The sequence below is a fragment of the Schistocerca americana genome, chromosome 1, assembly GCF_021461395.2.
Source record: "Schistocerca americana isolate TAMUIC-IGC-003095 chromosome 1, iqSchAmer2.1, whole genome shotgun sequence".
Lineage (NCBI taxonomy): Eukaryota > Metazoa > Arthropoda > Insecta > Orthoptera > Acrididae > Schistocerca > Schistocerca americana.
Genome location: NC_060119.1, coordinates 1,106,413,643 through 1,106,432,485, shown reverse-complemented (window position 1 = coordinate 1,106,432,485; position 18,843 = coordinate 1,106,413,643). Strand labels below are relative to the sequence as shown.

At 38.5% G+C, this 18,843-nt stretch overlaps 1 protein-coding gene across 1 annotated transcript in view; it reads left to right on the top strand.

Moving 5' to 3' along the window:
• The window catches only part of LOC124550727 (gametogenetin-binding protein 2-like), a 122,888-nt gene that overhangs the window by 17,277 nt on the left and 86,768 nt on the right, over nt 1-18,843 (top strand). Inside the window, exons 4-5 of the mRNA XM_047125450.1 lie at nt 9,010-9,225; nt 16,089-16,292. Of these exons, the coding sequence (XP_046981406.1) occupies nt 9,010-9,225; nt 16,089-16,292 (420 nt within the window). The remainder of the gene's footprint in view (nt 1-9,009; nt 9,226-16,088; nt 16,293-18,843) is intronic.

The following is an 18,843-nucleotide window of genomic DNA, read 5'->3' as shown; positions in this document are numbered from 1 at the left end:
ATCAACAATACAACAAGAATAAGCTTAATTTTTCAAGGAACTCCTCGACAGAATAGGAGGGGGGACCCAAGAGGAAACTCTTCGGTTATGATTTGAAAGCATATGGATTACTGCTAAGATTTTTGAATTCTAGTGGACGTTATTGAAAATGGATGCAGCTGTATACTGCACACCTTTCTGCACAAGAGTCAAGGAAGTCTGATCCAAATGCGGGTTTCATTTCTGCCAAGTATTAACTGAGTGAAAGCTGCTTATTTTGTGGAATAAGCTAATATTGTTAACAAGAAATGACAGTATATATATTACTCTTCTACCAGTTTTTCCATTCCTCTGTAAAGAATTTGTGTTAGTATTTTGTGGCCATGACTTGTTAAACTGATGGTTCGGTAATTTTGGCATCTGTCAACACCTGCTTTATTTGGGATTGGAATTATTATATTCTTCTTGAAGTCTGAGGGTATTTCGCCTGTCTCGTACATCTTGCTCACCAGATGGTAGAGTTTTGTCAGAACTGGCTCTCCCAAGGTTTTCAGTAGTTCTAATGGAATGTTTTCTACTCCCGGGGCCTTGTTTCAACTCGGATCTTTCTGTGCTCTGTCAAACTCTTCACGCAGTATCATATCTCCCATTTCATCTTCATCTACATCCTCTTCCATTTGCATAATATTATCCTCAAGTACATCGCCCTTGTATAGACCCTCTATACACTCCTTCCACCTTTCTGCTTTCCCTTCTTTGCTTGGGTTTCCATCTGAGCTCTTGATATTCATACAAGTGGTTCTCTTTTCTCCAAAGGTCTCTTTAATTTTCCTGTAGGCAGTATCTATCTTACCCCTAGTGAGGTAAGCCTCTACGTCCTTACATTTGTCCTCTAGCCATCCCTCGTTAGCCATTTTGCACTTCCTGTCAATCTCATTTTTGAGATGTTTGTATTCGTTTTTGCCTGTTTCATTTACTGCATTTTTATATTTTCTCCTTTCATCAATTAAATTCAGTATCTCTTCTGTTAACCAAGGATTTCTACTAGCCCTCGTCTTTTTACCTACTTGATCCTCTGCTGCCTTCACTACTTCATCCCTCAAAGCTACCCATTCTTCTTCTACTGTATTTCTTTCCCCCATTCCTGTCAATTGTTCTCTTACGCTCTCCCTGATACTCTGTGCAACCTCTGGTTTAGTCAGTTTATCCAAGTCCCATCTCTTTAAATTCCCACCTTTTTGCAGTTTCTTCAGTTTTAATCTACAGTTCATAACCAATAGATTGTGGTCAGAGTCCACATCTGCACTTGGAAATGTCTTACAATTTAAAACCTGGTTCCTAAATCTCTGTCGTACGATTATATAATCTATTTGATACCTTTTAGTATCTCCAGGCTTCTTCCATGTATACAACCTTCTTTTATGATTCTTGAACCAAGTGTTAGCTATGATTAAGTTATGCTCTGTGCAAAATTCTACCAGGCGGCTTCCTCTTTCATTTCTTACCCCCCCTCCATATTCACCTACTACGTTTCCTTTTCTTCCTTTTCCTACTATCTAATTCCAGTTATCCATGACTATTAAATTTTCGTCTTCAGGTTGAATACGACCCGGGACATCCGGGAGATCGGGCAAAAACCTGGGAATTTTTTCACCCTGGAGAAAATCGGGGAAAACCCACTGTATCCCGCTACTGCAGAATAATTCTGCAGCAACAAAACATGAATGAGAGAAAAAAAGAAAACTGAAATGAAACTTACGTTGCAAAGCAAATCCGCCATATACAACAACAAAACACAGTGCTCAGACGAGCATCTGTCAACAGCAAAGTGTGTCAAAGGCTTTAGAAAGACTGTGCAATGCTTCATAACAACAAATTTCCTCCAATGAGCGTGACGCGACAACTGTTTAAATTACATTCGTTTGAGCAGTTGCGGGTGGGCTCTTGGGCATGTGCAGTTGCCTCTGGCTACAGAAGTGTGGCTGGGTGCCACTATCTAGTATTGTCCCAGTTTGGAAATATAGTAAATCCGGGGCTGATGCACAGAGCAGTCTGACTTGTGGTGGGGAGGTGGGTCGTCTCCATGTGACTTGTGTTTATGTTCAGTGGTTTTGTTGTTTCCTCCTTGTTTTTTGCTCTCACATTAAATGAAAACAAAACGGATATTTGTGGCCAGGAGCTAACAAATGAATTAAAATACATTCGCATAATTATGGAAGGTTAAAATATGTTTTTGTTTTCAGATTTTATGTCCACCTTTCTGACAGTCAAGCATTAATCGCCTTGCAGAACAATGAAGTTTGCGAAAGAGATTTGGCTTTTATTAAATCTTTTCTGCTGAAGCAGTCGATTTATTTGAAACTAAATGTTTAATTTCACACTGTTGGCTAGTTTCAACTCTTCGCTGCATTTCAAGTGCACATATGGCATTATGCCATAATAAAGAACCAAACATGAGATAATACAGTACTGGTACTCCAAGAAAATTTGCATCCGAATCTGGACATACTGATGTACCCTTTAAGCCGAAGTATGCATTTTGGTATGGTTCACGAAATTCCGATGCTCTTGAAGTATCCTCTGATGTCTTGTTTCTTTCATGTCATAATGTAAGATCTTTTAATGTTCTAAATGTAGGAACATCGGGTTTCCTGCATCATCGTAGCTGCGTAAGTGCGGTGACGCCCATTATCTGGCACTCTCTGGCAACTGCTGAAACGAACCTATTTCTAACAGGTCGCGGGGAAATGTTGCGATTGGTAGTTTGAGAAGCGTTACATTCAAAGTAAATTTCTGTTTACGCAAGATGAACTGTGTGTGAAAATGTATGATGAATTTCGTAAATCACGAAGCATTTGACTCTCATTTAAAAATCAACTATTTGAGGACAGCCATTTAGAAGAATTTCGAGCCCAGAAGATCAGACATTTACATCAGTATTAAAAATTTACTGGCACATTTGTGTGATGTATCTTAAAGTGTAACATGCGCAAAAAAGATCAACATTATATGTGGAAGCTTAGCTTCTCTTCCAGCTTATTAATCTTCTTATGTGAATGCTATGTATATTAATTTAAACCATTAACTTTCCTTATTTGTGTGTTTTTGCTACTTAAGAGTGATCTTGCTATTGACTGACTGCATCACGTGTCTTATGCTGTCAACAGCTGGTGGTGAGATCACTTGACATGAGCTGACTGGCTTACAGAAGCACATTGCAATCTCGATTTCAGTGCTTCAGAAAGTGACATGCGGTGTTTGTTGGAATTCAGATTTATGCCTTCGTAATACGAAAATATGCAGCGTACGTGTTGCTGCTCATCAAAGATCTTTCAAAACGTATTTTTCCCCTCTGAGTTTCATTTTCTAAAGTTCTGGGAAATTCTATGTCGGTATATAAAACCATAAACATTCAAAGGATTGATGAGATTTACAGTGCCGAGGAAGAGTATACTGTCACTTCACACAGAAAGTGTATTTTTAACCGGGAATTCCGGGAAAAACCTGGGTATTTGTTTTCCTTGTCCACGTATACACCCTGCGTCTCCCTTCACTATCTGCATAATTTCTTTTATCTCATCATACATTTCTTCGATTTCTTCGTCATCTGCAGAGCTAGTTGGCATACAAACTTGTACTACTGTAGTAGGCGTGGGCTTCGTGTCTATCTTGGCCACAGTAAGGCGCTCACTATGTTGTTTGTAGTAGCTTACCCACACTCCTATTTTTTTTTATTCATTATTAAACCTACTCCTGCATTACCCCTATTTGATTTTGTATTTATAACCCTGTATTCACCTGACCAGAAGTCTTGTTCCTTCTGCCACCAAACTTCACTAATTCACACTATATCTAATGTTAACCTATCCATTTCTCTTTTTATTTTTTCTAACCTACCTGCCTGATTAAGGGATCTGACATTCCATCTTCTGATCCATAGAACGCCAGTTTACTTTCTCCTGATAACAACGTCCTCTTGAGTAGTCCCCGCCCGGAGATCTGAATGGGGGACTATTTTACCTCTGGAATATTTTACCCAAGAGGACACCATCATCATTTAACCATACAGTAAAGCGGCATGCCCTCGGGAAAAATTACGGCTGTAGTTTCCCCTTGCTTTCAGCTGTTCGCAGTACCAGCACAGCAAGGCCGTTTTGGTTAGTGTTACAAGGCCAGATCAGTCAATTATCCAGACTGTTGCCCCTGCAACTACCGAAAAGGCTGCTGCCCCTCTTCAGGAACCACATGTTTGTCTGGCCTCTCAACAGATACCCCTCTGTTGTGGTTGCATCTGTATCACTGAGGCACGCAAGCCTCCCCACCAACGGCAAGGTTCATGGGGGGGTGGGGGTGGGGCGTATGACTTAAGCAAATGAAAATAAGCGAAGTAGACTAATTTTCTTGTCAAACGGTCATTCACTTCAGATATCATTCGAATAGTAAAAATGGCAGCATGAAGTCTTTGAACGAGATCCTGAACGTGGGCTTTCCACAACAGTTTACTATCTATCTGAACACCTAGAAATTTCAAGTGTTCAGTTTCACTAACCATATGCCCATTCTGTGAAACTAAAACTTCAGGTTTTGTTGAATTGTGTGTTAGAAACTGTAAAAACTGGGTCTTACTGTGATTTAGCTTTAGTTTATTTTCTACAGGCAGTGAAGTTATGTCATGAACTGCATTATTTGAAACAGAGCCAATGTTGCCCACATCATCCTTTACTGCCAAGCAAACATAAATATTTTAGAATTACCTGTAATACTAGAGGGCATATCATTTATATAAATAAGGAACAGGAGTGGCCCCAACACTGATCCCTGTGACACCCCCACTCAGACCCCATATCACAGCCATTCTCAACACTGTGAATAATGACCTTCTGCTGTCTGTTGCTGAAGTAGGAGATGAACCAATTGCGAGGTACTCCCCGTATTCTGTAATGGTCCAACTTGTGGAGAAATATTTTGTGATCAACACCATCAAACGCCTTAGTTAAATCACAAAGTATGCCTAGCACTCAAAACCTTTTGTTTAACCCATCCAGTACATCACAGGGAAAAGAGAATGTAGCATTTTCAGTTGTTAAATGACGTCTTAAGCCAAGCTGTACATTTGATAGCAAATCATGTGGTATAAAATGATCAATTATCCTTACATACGGAGCCTTTTCAATAACTTTAGCAAACACTGATGGCATAGAAATAGGTCTAAAATTGCCTACATTATCCCTTTCTTGCCTTTTATAAAGCGGCTTTACTACTGAGTACTTTAATCGTTCAGGAAACTGACTATTCCCAAAGGAAAAAATTACAAATATGGCTAAATATAGGACTAACATGTTCAGCACAGCTCTTTAATATTCTGCTAGGCACTCTATGAGAGTCCTTAGTCTTCAGTGATTTAATTATTGTTTGCTTCTCTGAAATTTTCCATTTCTAATCCATTAATAACTAAATACGGAGAAGATTATAAGTGGGATTTAGCTAAAATGTGTTCTTAAATTAAACCATGGTCTTCTCTTGATCTAGCTATAGATGAAATTTAAAACATAGTTCAAAAGAAAATTGGCGAAAAGAAACATTAGTGTTATGAAGAAATCGCAGCAGAAATTTAAGGAGAGGATGATACACCCCCAGGTATAATCTACATGGATAGGCACTGAGCAAGGTTGTGAAGTCGTTAGCACACTAGATTTGGATTTGGGAGGCGATGGTTGAAATCTGCATTTGAACATCCTGATTTTTGTTTATCATGATTTCCCTAAATCATTCCAGGCAAATGCTGGGGTGATTCTTCCGAAACAAACCGAGCTTGTGCTCCAACAGTAATAACCTCATTGACGATGGGCTGTCAAACCCTAATCTTCCTTCTTTACATGGATACACTGGTTTAGAGTCTGCTACATGCTAGAGTGTTTATTTATTTACAAATTGCTGCACCAATGAGTCTTAATTTATTTATAGATTTTAGGCATATTTAAAGACATGAATTTGGATTGGTTTCATGCTTTTCATCAAATTGCACAGGACCCTCTCCCCACGTACATCTGTAGTACTAATGTGTAAAACTGCCATGTTTGAACAGACTTCTTGGAAAATACTAGATGAATTTTGTTGGCATTTTTGCAGGTAACTTGAGTGCCTGGGGCACCATATAGGCTTTATTTCATCAAAATTGGATCAGGTAAAGAAAGATATAGTTGAAAGTTTTATCCATGCTAATATTATAAATGTGAAAGTAACTATGTTACATTTTCACGACTAACCTACTGAACCCATTTTGATGAAATTTGGTATGGAGATAGCTTGAACCTTGAGGAAGAACATATGCTGCTTTAGAAGGTGCGTAGTAGAAGATACTTAATGATTCGAAGAATATTAGTTGAATTACAGGAAAATATTTACTCGTTGGACAAAGCTATTTACTCTTTGACTTTTGATCTTTTTCATATTGATTGATATGTGCTGCACGATACCATTAAAAGTAATGAATATGATGCTTTTTACAATCTTCAGTGGGCTCATTCTATCCTTTCACACTACTTGTTGTATAATGTACACGTTGTATAATGTATAGCTACTTTGGTAGCATGCGCGCTCCTGCCCTCTAGATATAGTACACAGCAGCAACAGTGCACATGCTGATGCAGCGAGCATTGGAATAGCTTGGCAGAGGGGAGAGCAGCCGCAGGTAACAGCTACTGCATAAATATTTCTGATTGTGTTCCGTGTCGTTCGTCTAAAATAACTGTACCAGCAGATCAGGAGCTCTAGATTGATAGATTGGTTGGTATAGTGAACTAAAACTCAGCATCTGTGTACGTACTCTCGAAGCTACCATATGGCGCATAATGGAAGGTACCTTTGTACTACTGCTAGTCATTCCATCCCATTTCATGCCCCACTAGCAAATGGAGTAACTTGTCTATATGCTTCTGTACAAGTCCTGATTCCTCTTATCTTGTCTTCATGGGTCATATAGTATATGTGTGTTGGTGCTAGTAGAATCATTCTACAGCCAGTACAAATGCCAGTTCTCTAAACTTTCTCAAAAATGTTTCATGAAAAGAAAAATTTCATCTTCTCCCCCGGGAGTCCCATTTGAATTCACAAAGAATTTACATTGTACTTGTGTGTTGTTGAAACCAACTGCTAGGAAAAATTGTAGCACACCTCTGAATTACTTTGATGTCTTCCTTTAATCCAACGTGGTGGGTATCCTCACTTGAGCAGTGTTTAAGAATGGCTTGGACAAGTATTCTGTATGTGGTTTATAGACGAGCTACACTTCTCTTCACTACAACCTCCCTGATGTGCTCGTTGCACATCATATCATGTTACAGTGTTACACTTAGATATTTAATAGAAATATCTTTGTCAATCAACACACCACTAATACTGTAATTGAACATTGCAGGATAAATTGACATTGCTTCAAAACAGAACATTTTCCAGATCCACCTTGCTGTGGATGTGATGGTCGAAACTGGCTACGGAATTAAATAAAGTACATACTAGAAACTGGAGCCCCCTTTCATTAATTGAATATACAGTCATGGGATAACACCGCTGCTGCTCTCGGAACTTGGAGAAACTAATGATTAGTACGGATTGTTTTCCATACTCATCTGTGTTAGCTTATGTTTTTCTACATTTAGAGAAGGTGGCATTAAATAGAAATTCTGCTTATGTCATTTTGTACATCCCTAGTCACTCAATGACAATGCCTTACCGTGTACTACCGTGTCGTCAGCAAAAAGTCGCAGTTTGCTGCTCACCTTGTCTGTCAAATTGTTTGTCAGGGTTCCCCAGCTGTGTTCCACGAAACTTAATGAGTGCTCTGCGAAAAACTATAATGACATGACTCAGGTTTTCCATCATAGTACCAGGAGTCTCAAAGTGTTTCATCAGAGTATAAGTTTGGGAACCTCTGGTTAATGTATAAGAGAACAAGAGCAGTCATGTAAAGAGAGAGAGAGAGAGAGAGAGAAGCTTACCAGTGGTCTTGATTGACTTTTTTGTTTAATTCTTGTATAGAATATATAGTTTCCTCCAATTTAATGGCCCTCTGTCTGATGAAAAAGCAAGCATTTGTGCTGCCTTTCTTGGTTATTTAGCCCTATGATTTCTGGTGCCTGATTATTTGGAGTTTCTTTTATTTTATTTTATTTTTTTTCTATATGTCACAAATGTTGGACTGTGCTCCACAATGAAAACTATCTTTACTGTGGTTAATTTTTGCATAGTTAAATCTTTACAGCTCAAAGATGCTTTTAAATGTAGTTGAAGAAGCACTTAGGCTGGTATGTGGATATCTAAGTTTCTTGTAAAGCCAGTCATTGGTAATGTAGTCTTTTTTTGCTTGCATTTCATTATGATAGTCTGTTTTTGAGGAAAGGAAATACTCTAGCAATAATTTAACTTCAGAAAAGTGGGATTATATAATGACAAATTTTAAGTAGAGAACATCAAATGTTGCCACTATTGTTTTGTATAAATGGGAAAATACCTGCAAGAAGTCATATATTTAACTTGTTCTGCAGATTATCTTTTTTGTGATTTACAAACAAAGGTTTTTTTTTGGGGGGGGGGGGGGGGATGAAAATGTAAGTAAATATATGTTGGACAGCAGTAGACTGCTACATATGTACAAACGATCTTTTAGAATGCATACATCCATTATCTGGAATGAGATAAGGATATGTTTGCGGGGGGGGGGGGGGGGGGGGGGGGGGGGAGGGGGAAGCAGGCTTAGGCACGAATCTTATTAAGGACCCCAGCATATACAGCCAGTCAGGACAGGAATGAAAGACAGCATTCAAGACTCAACTAATTTAAAAGTGCAACAATTATTTGATTGTGGTTTCATTTTGAGCTGTCATATTTGCTGGCTTTATCATTTCCGTTTCATTTTGAGATGTTATATATTGCTGGCTTTATCATTTCCATAATTTCACCATGACCCTCGTACTCAACGGAGAAGAAAAATAGTGATAAGAAACTTTCAGCAGTACACTTGATGTTTGACAGGGCTCGTCTAAGCAATCTGGTGGAGAGTCAGACACGGTCAAAGAAGAGCCATCGGTGCAACTTTCATTCTTTGGAATCCCACAGGACACCACGAACAATGACTGGCATATGGCGTGAAGTGTGGGACTGCATGGAGCCGCAGTGCAAGGATGAAGTGGTGCTTATTGAATCATCGACATTACTTGTTACCCTGGAAAGCTATCTACGTAAGCATAGGTATGTACAAGTTTTGTGAGACTGATGACTTTTTATGGTGTGATTTGTAGGCTTATTATAGTTTCAGTGTTATTGTCCTGAAAATAATTCCACAAATAATTTGTATTCCATTGCTCTATAAGCCAACTAATTTGTTCTAGGCAAGAATTAAGTCAGTGAAGGTTACTGCAAAAGTAAGTGATGAAAAAGAAGAACGCTTGATTGCCTTTCAATATCATAGAAATATTTCGCATGTGTGTCTTCCTTTCTGTTTGAAGAGGGAGGTGTAAGGGTATGGGGTAGTACGGGCTAATGGAATAATTCCCATCTCACAGTAGGAGGGGCAAGGGGAACAAAAAAGTGAGCTCAAGCATTTTTATCTAGCCCATCCCAGAAAAGGAAGGATGAAGTGGTGCACTTCATGCTGAGCTTTTATTGCATTGTAGTTCTACCGCTAGATTAAATGTTGGCTGTAATTGGGAAATGCTTGTATGAGGAGGACTCGTGGGTCATATGTATAGTTATTTTCCACTTTTACTGTTTCACCACTCATGTCATCGTGGCTGCTGCTGCACTGCAGTATTGTTTGGTGACAAAAGTTATTAAAAGCTGAAGAACGTTGATTGTTAACTCGAACTTGACTGTTTCTACCACTAGGGAGCAGTGATATAAAGAAAAGAGTGCATGGATATTATGTTAGATAAATGAATCTAATGAACTTGAAGAGTATCCTTTTTCAACTAAACCCTCATACTGAAATCTGATCCATGTGTTGCATGTTGCTGCAGTCAGAGTTTTGGTTCTTTGTTGCCGCATAATTTCCTTCTTAGAAGTTAAATGTAAATTTTTTACATACAGTGCCTTAGAACCATAAACATTGTTCCTCAGGGTTCTGATATGTAGACACAAACCATGCCTTCCCAAGAATTGACAGGAGAGTTTTATCACACTGAATATGCCAAATACAACCAAAAACTAGGAAAAATGACCATTACCTCATTGCGTTTTTGATAAATGCTTATCATCACAATGATTCAGAAGATGTGAATCTTTCTGAAATAAAATACATGAATGATGACCAAATTGTTACCTTAGTTAACTACCATAGTGATTAGTTGCAAGTTATTTTCTAAAACGTAGCAATTTTGTTGTTGTAAACTGCAGTTTAATGAAAGTTTTTGTTGATTCCATAGCAAATTTAAAGGAAGCAGCTGAGACAGGTCAGAAAATGAGAGGTGGAAAACTAAAAGGGAGCGAAGAAATGAATAGTAACTGTGAAGAGATGATAAGAGCAAAGAAATTAATGTAAATTAAGGTTAGGTGGGTGGTGAGAACCAAGGACTTGATTTGTGTTAATTAGATTTAACTGTGATTTTTGAAAATTTCTCAAGTCACATTCAGTTTTTGTGTGTGTGTGTGTGTGTGTGTGTGTGTGTGTGTGTGTGTGTGTGTGTGTGTGTGTGTGTTCGCCCCCCCCCCCCCCCCCCCCCTCGCCAGGCAGCAGCAGGAGAACACGAATATAAAAATTATTAAAGTTTGTAAGCTTTAGGAACCACTGGCTCCACCTTGTGGCAGAAGAGTTGAAGAGGAAGGGAGAGTGGTTACGAAAAAAGACGTAAGGTTTAGGAAAAGGGGTAGAGTTCAGCAAAGTCACCCAAAACCCCAGGTCAAGGGAGAAGGGAGACTTACTGCATGGGATGAGAAGGACTGACTGATTATTGGGGACTGCACCGGATGAGAGAACCTGAGAGCTTAAAAGATGGAAGACAGGGTAATATGCAAGACAGAGATTACTACTAAAAGATTGAAAAGCTAAGTGCATTGTATGTATGTGATAGAGGTGGGAGGACTGCAGCAAAAAAATAGGTCAGAAAATGAGAGGTGGAAAACTAAAAGGGAGTGGAGAAAGGAATAGTCACTGTGAAGAAATGATGAGAGCAAAGAAATTAATGTAAATTAAGGTCAGGTGTGTAGTGAGAACCAAAGACATGTTGTAGTGCCAGTTCCCACCTGCAGAATTGTGAGGAACTGGTGTCTGGGGGCAAGAATCCAAATTTTCACACGTGGTGAAACAGGCACCAAAGGGGCAACTGTCATTTTGTACAGCACCGGTGCCATCCTCAACAATCAGTCCTTCCTTCTCATGCAATATGGTAAGTCTCCCCAGACCTGGGGTTGTGGATAACTTTTCCGAACTCTGTCTCTCTTCCTAATCCTCCCCAGTCCTTTTCCTTCACCCATCTTCCTTCCCCTTCAATCCATCTGCCAGAAGAAGGAGCCACTGGCCCCCAAAACTTGCAAACTTTAATACTTTTTATTTGTGTGTTTTCCTGCCACTGCTTGGTGAGTAGATTTTTTTTATCTATCCAATCACATTATAGTTACAAAAATTGATTATTTTCACTGATTTATTTTTTCAGTTGATTTTGTGATACATAAATCCTATCCTTATCTACTATAAGGTGACTGAGAATGTGTGTGTGTGGGGGGGGGGGGGGGAGGAGGGGGGGGGGCGCGTGTGGGGGGCGCGCGCGCGCGGGGGATTTTGTTGCTTCAGAATGAATCAAATCAGTTAAGGGAAATGGTAACCTATCAGCCCTTGGTATTGGTTGTTCATTGTCAAATGTACAGAAGATGCGCATTGTCCTCTTAATAAAAACAGCTACAACCTAAACAAGGGCAATGAGGTGCAGGAACTGTCAAATCTGCTGCAGACTTGCCTATAATTGCAAAATCTACATGAACAGGCTTCCAATTATTAAAATGTTCACGCTATGATGACTGAGAAAATTAATTATTTTAACTGCCCTGTGAAGCTTAGAATTCAAGGAAAAAAAGTGTCAAGAGGCTAAAAAAGCTAAAATTGTGTTGTAAACAGAGCCTCAAAGCAGGATCTTTGTGTAGATTTATCTTTTAATTATGATCCAATTCAGTGATGTTAAACTGCCAGTGGCGCCAAAAAACAGTTGACAAAATAAATCTTGGGTGAACAGCCTGGTATGAGTGTGCATAGGACACAATATTTCAGCAATCAACCACGTTGCTATCATCAGGTACAGTACATCAGCGGACCTGATGATGGCAACCGGGTCAATTGCTGAAATATTGTGTCCTATGCACACTCATACCAGGCTGTTCACCCGAGATTTATTTCATCATAAAATATGCCTGGAGAAACTGAAGAATCACAAGAAACAGTTGCTAACGTCCCAGACTGTAGTTGCCGAGACCAGATAAAGATTGTTGAGAAGCTGTGTTTGGAGCACAGCTCTGTATGGGTTGGAATTGTAGACAATGAGAAATCTTTGTAATGTGAAGTTACAGGAGACTTTTGGCCTGATATATTGATAGAGTGGGGAATAAAGATGTCCAGCAACTAGCCAGTGGTATAAAATGTCTACTAAAGGGAATAAAGAAATGAATAGTGAGAATGGTTTGGCACCCTTTATGGCATGAATTGCTACTGAAAATTTAGCTGAAGAGAGTGGTATAAGAAAAGAATTAAGTATGCTCCAAATCTATGCTGAAATGAAGAACGATGGAAATGGAGAACTGCTTCAGATTAACATTAAGGTTGAACTCCAAAACAACGTTGGACCCAGAGAGGCGAACAATGTGTACAGCGTCACAGGTTCGGTCCTCCTGTATCACTTCAGGCAGGGGATGTTCTTAAATTTAGCATATGTTAAAATAAAGGGGTTAGTAAGAAACATATTTTTTTGTTATCTCCAAAAAACTTCCTGTCCCGAGATACAGGCTTCCAAAGATTTTGAAGATTTAAATTTTGGAATTTTTTTTAAAATGCTCTATCTTTGTAACAGTTCTATATACTTTGTTAGAGTTTTTTTTATTTGAAAGATAGTTGCTTTCTGACTACAATGGTATCCTCCATTTGGACATATCATTCAGTTCTTTTACTGACACCTTTTGAATTTTTTTGCAGCTTACAGAAAAGATATTTTTATTTTTTATGCCAATCCAGAAAAGTTTGATTTTTTGTTGTTGATTAGCACCATGTAGTACTATATTCTCTGTAAAGGAGAGCTTCCACTTTTAAGTTGGACATGTTTTATTTTAAAAAATCTTTTTTTTTTTTTTCCAAAGGATAATGTTGTCTTCACTGAAGTTGTTTCTTATTAACTTCTTACAAAGTTTATTTCTATTGTCTTTGTTGCAGTTATTTCTTTTCACTTTCGTTGCTGCATATATTTCTTACACTCTGTTGTAGTTTCTTGTCAGTTTCTTTGTCGTGGTTGTTCAATGCGGGTTTCTGTATTGTAGTTGTTCAGTGCTAATTGTTTACTGAAGAGGCTTGTAAGAAATCTGAGACCATTCAGTTAGTTCTGTGTTTTTGTGAGGAATTTTCCAGTTGACACAGCTGCAGTGTGTTTTGTGAAAAGGACTGTTTGAAATGTCTTCTGACTGGGGTCACAGGAGAGTGAAGTGTGCTGACTATTTGCATGTCCATAAAAGAGTGATACATAAGACAAAAACAAAAACAGACCCCGTTCAGTGTGGGAATAAGTGTTCTCATTTGAAGACTCCGTTTCAAAATGGAGATGTTTCCAGTGACGACTTTTTGTGTTCAAAATGTTTTCACAGAACAACAACAATGATATTATCTAAACAAGGTGAAGCCTCCCATGGTGCAGATGATGCAGATTTTGCAGCAATAGAGGAAGAATTAAATAACCTGAATCAGTCAATTACAGAGGTAGGTGTTAGCCCTGTTAAGAAACCGTGGTCAGTGAAGTCGAGTCATAAGCTCTATGCACCAAGGAATTGCAGAGAAATTACTAAAGCTATGGATGAATACGCTACAGCAAAACTGACAACACTCTTCAAAGTAGAAATTCCATCTTCAGAAGAAAATGAGCCAAAGCACTCCTGCACCTCTTGCCAGGAATTTTTCACAAAAATCAATTCAGCTGTTGAATATTGTGCGTCCCACAGTGAAAAGGTGCAAGTTTTAACTATTATTCCAGAGATATTTTCTAAGAAAACATTTTTGAACCATGTTCCATCAGTAACAAAGTACATGGTAGACAAATCAAGAAATGTGAGGTCTGTAAAAGGACTCTTTGGAAGACGAGATCCCTATTATGGTCATCCTGTAGTTGCAGCTCAAGTTCAAATAGTGCAGCTGTGAGTACTTATCCTTTCCAATGGGTCGAAGTTCGTGCCTTGGGCCTGAAGTTGTTAGTACCTGAATATCCTTTTCAGGCCCCAAGTTGCGGTGCCAAATATACCAATGCCTCTTCTTTAGTCTTTTTCTTCTTCTTGTTTATCCCGGCTTCTTGAGATCTCTTGTGAAGAGACACGATACAGCAAGTTCCGTAGTGGTATAGGACAATCAATGAAGTTACACAACAGTTAATAATTTGACTTTTGAAACTGTCGGTTTATTGGCATTTATGGAAAGAAAAACACACTCATACTCTCATGTGGTCAGCAAACTTCGTGTAACATTTTGTGTGTGTAATGGGCCTTACTACATCGCCAATCGTTCTAATGAAGTAATCAAGCTGCTTTACAGTGTTGCTAGGCAACGTAATCAACAAGGTGATACATGTCTCAATAAAACTGGACCTCTATATTTTGAATAAACGTGCGCTTCATTTTTTTGTAAAAATCAGCATTTGTCTCAAAATTAATTTCCAACTTTGTGCATTAAGTCCAAATGCATTTGCAGCTGTTGTATGCGATTTACTGGACTGATCGATCACGCACTGATGTGTAACATATTTCAAATTGAGTGCATAGGTTTCAGTTTTCCCCATTGGGCTAAACGACTCTTTTGTAATAACGTGATGCTTCTATTTCACGTAAAGTTTAAATGAAACTGGATGTACGCTTCATTTGGGTCAAGATCACAAAATAAGTCACCACATAGGTCAGCGAACTGTACACACGCACTTTTAGCACTCTTAAGTGATAACTCGTCTCAGAGTAATAGCCACACATAAATTCACACTTTTTTTATGCATACAAAATTCAGAACACTTTTGTATTAAACAAATAAATTATGGCACGAAATTACTAATTAAGCATTTCCGATTCTGAATAAACTTCAAGAACTTGTATTTTATAGTCAATAAAATTTTATTGCCTGAGTGAAATTATTATTTCACTAAAACGGATTCAGATTACAGTCAACTCGTGTCTGGACAATGACGTCACAAATCGATACCTGCTTGGAATGAACGAAATACCTGTACTGAAAAATAATGTCCGTTGAGTAATTTACTGACATTTTTATAACAAATTTGGTACCCCTTGCACCGATACACAATGGATCGGAGAAAATGGAGAGGCAAACAACCTGCTAATGTAGCAGAAAACCGATGATGATGATAACTATACAAAAAAAATCAATTTTATGGACTGCATTTTTTAAAAAAAGTTTTTTTTCCATAAATTAAGAAAAAATTCAGAACACTATAGTAAATGAACTTTGACAGATAAGTCCTAATGGAGGACTTCTTTGTACTCATAAAGCAATTATCTTTCAAATAGAAAAGAAACCAACAAAATATCTAAAACTGCTCCAAAAAATTTTAAAATTTTTTCCAAAATTCACATCTTTAAAATGGTATGCGCAGTATCATCTGTGGAGGGCTGTATCTTGGAGCAGAATTTCTTTGGAGAAAAAAAAAAAAGTGTTCCTTATTTAATCCTTCATTTTAACACATGCTAAATTCACTAACATCTGAGACTATGAAGGTAAATTTTTTTCCTAGCCTGCCTGAATTGATGTGGGCAATGCCTATCACTTTCAAAATTTTGTAAACAGCTGAAGTAATCAAATGTTAAGCAGCACTTTGTCAGGGACTAGTGTTTAATAAACTAATGCAGTTACTAATACTCATCAATTGTTTTCTCAGGTTCTGTACAGAATGCCGCACAAAGGTTCTGCGGGCATATTCCCTGTTGATTGAGGAGCCAGATCCTGGTAGAGAGAAGGGCTACTGCCCTGCATTGTATGCTGGTATCAAACGCTGCTTGCCGGAAAAGCATATTCACCTACAGACGAAGACTGATTATATAGGCAATCTAATCACACGGGCAGATCTCGAGCTTATGGGCAGGTATGTGCATGCAGGTGTGAGACTGCTTTAAGGTGTCATTGGCATAGTTATATAGTTATTATTATTATTATTATTATTATTATTATTATTATTATTGTTATTATCAGCACTAAGTGGTATAGTCACATTCCAGTACTGACAGAGGATGATCTAATATAACTGTTCTAGACTTATGGTGTGCTCTGTTTATCTATTATCTTGTGAACAGTTGCAGTTGGTAAGGCATCGGTCTCACATTCAAGACGACTGGGTCTGAAAACGCTTTCTGGTCATCTTCATTTCTGTGATTTCCATAAACTGATTAAGGCACTTGCTGTTCGGGTTCACAGATAATTTCCATTATCATCCTTGTCATTCAGTTTTTAAGTTTTAAGAATACACATGTAGAAGTAGTCTGATTTTTCTGTAAGAATCCTATTGTAAAACAAAAAAGGTAACCTATTTAATGATGAAGCCTATTCTGCCGTTTGTGGTAAAAGGCAAAGGCATATTGTTCGGTCTGAGCCTCGCGTTTTTTCTCCAAGGGATATTGGTCCCATGAATCCAAAAAAAACTGCATCCCTTGTTTTTGAGAGAGAGAGAGAGAGAGATACTGCAATTAGACTTACATCCCATTGACTTTACCCTTGTACACATTCCCAAATTCCAAAATGGGAAACAAATAAACTCTAAACTCCTTGCTGGGGCAACTTCTCAGTTTGAATCGGTTTACTTAATAGAGAAGTCATCAAGATTCTGAGTTAAGCTGATAACACACTACTCATACCTGTTTTGGCAAAAATACAGTATTAACAACAGGGTTAGAACTATGAGTGAAGGGCAACAGGCAGATTCCATATTTCTAGATTTCCAGAAAGCGTTTGACATGGTGCCACACTTCACATGGTTAACAAAGGCATGAGCATTGGCCTCTTACCTTTCTTGCAATTATCGTGAATCTCTCACCCAGCACAAAGTCCCAAGCGACTGGAAAAGAGTGCAGGTGACTCCAATAAGAAAGGTAAAAGAACAGACCCACAAAGTTACAGACCAATATCCCTAACGTCTGTTTCTTGCAGAATCTTGGAACATATTCTCAGTTTGAATATAATAAACTTCCTTGACACTGAGAAGTTTACGTGCATGAATCAGTGTGGTTTTAGAAAGCATCGCTCGTGCAAAACCCAGCTTGCCCTTTTTTCACAATATGCTGAGAACCATGGATGAAGGGTAACAGGCAGATTCCATATTTCTAGATTTCCGGAAAGCATTGCAGGCTGTTAACGAAGATATGAGCATATGGAATAAGTTCAAAGATATGTGTGTGGCTCAAAGGCTTCTTACATAATGGAACCCAGAATGTTGTCCTTGATGGCGAGTGTTCATCAGAATCAAGGGTATCATCCATAGTGCCCCAAGGAGCTGTGATAGGACTGCTGCTGTTCAGTATGTATATAAATGATTTGCTGACAGGGTGGGCAGTAATCTGTGGTTGTTTGCGAATGATGCTGGGGTCTATGGTAAGATGTTGAAGTTGAGTATCTGTAGGAAGATAAGAGATGACTTAAGACAAAATTTCTAGTTGATGTGATGAATTGCAGCTAGCCCTAAACATGGAAAAATGTAAGTTAATGCGGATGAGTAAGAATATCAGACCTGTAATGTTTGGATACAGTATTGCTAGTGTCCTGCTTGACACAGTCAAATCGTTTAAATATCTGGGCATAACATCGCATGCCCATCGATATGAGGTGGAACAAGCATGTGAGAACTGTGGAAGATAAGGCAAGTGGTCGACTTCAGTTTATTGGGAGAATTTTAGGAAAGAGTGGTTCACCTATAAACGAGACCACATGTAGGACACTGGTGCAACCTATTATTGAGTACTGGTTGAGTTTTTGGGGTTGGTACCAGGTCGGATTAAAGGAAGACATTGAAGCAATTCAGAGGTAGGCAGCTAGATTTGTTATTGGTAGGTTCGAACAACACATAATGTTGTGGAGATGCTTCGGGAACTCAAATGGGAATTCGTGAAGGAAGGCGACATTCTTTTCAAAGAAACACTATTGAGAAAATTTAGAGAATGAGCATTTGAAGCTGACTACTGAATGATTCTACTGCCACCAACACACATTGTGCATAAGGACCATGAAGATAAGTTACGAGTAGTTAGGGCTGCTACAGAGAGATATTGACAGTTGTTTTTCCCTCGCTCTATTTGTGAGAGGAATAGGAAACGAAATGACAAGTAGTGGTACTGGGTACCCTCCACCACGCAACGTACGGTGACTTGCAGAGTATCGATGTAGATGTAGATAGAGTCCAAAGCTGGTGAGCCTTCTGGTGCAGACTGTATACCACTTAGGTCCCTGTTGGAGTATCCTGGTGAAATACCTCTATTTTTAGCAATCATATACAGCTGCTTACTTGACAAAATATCCATATCTGAAGGCTGGAAAATTGCATAGTTTGTATCAACACTAAGACAGAAAATAGAAGTAATCATCTGAATTATAGATCCATATTATAGATGGGATTTGTAGCAGGAATTTTGAACATATTCAGTGTTCCA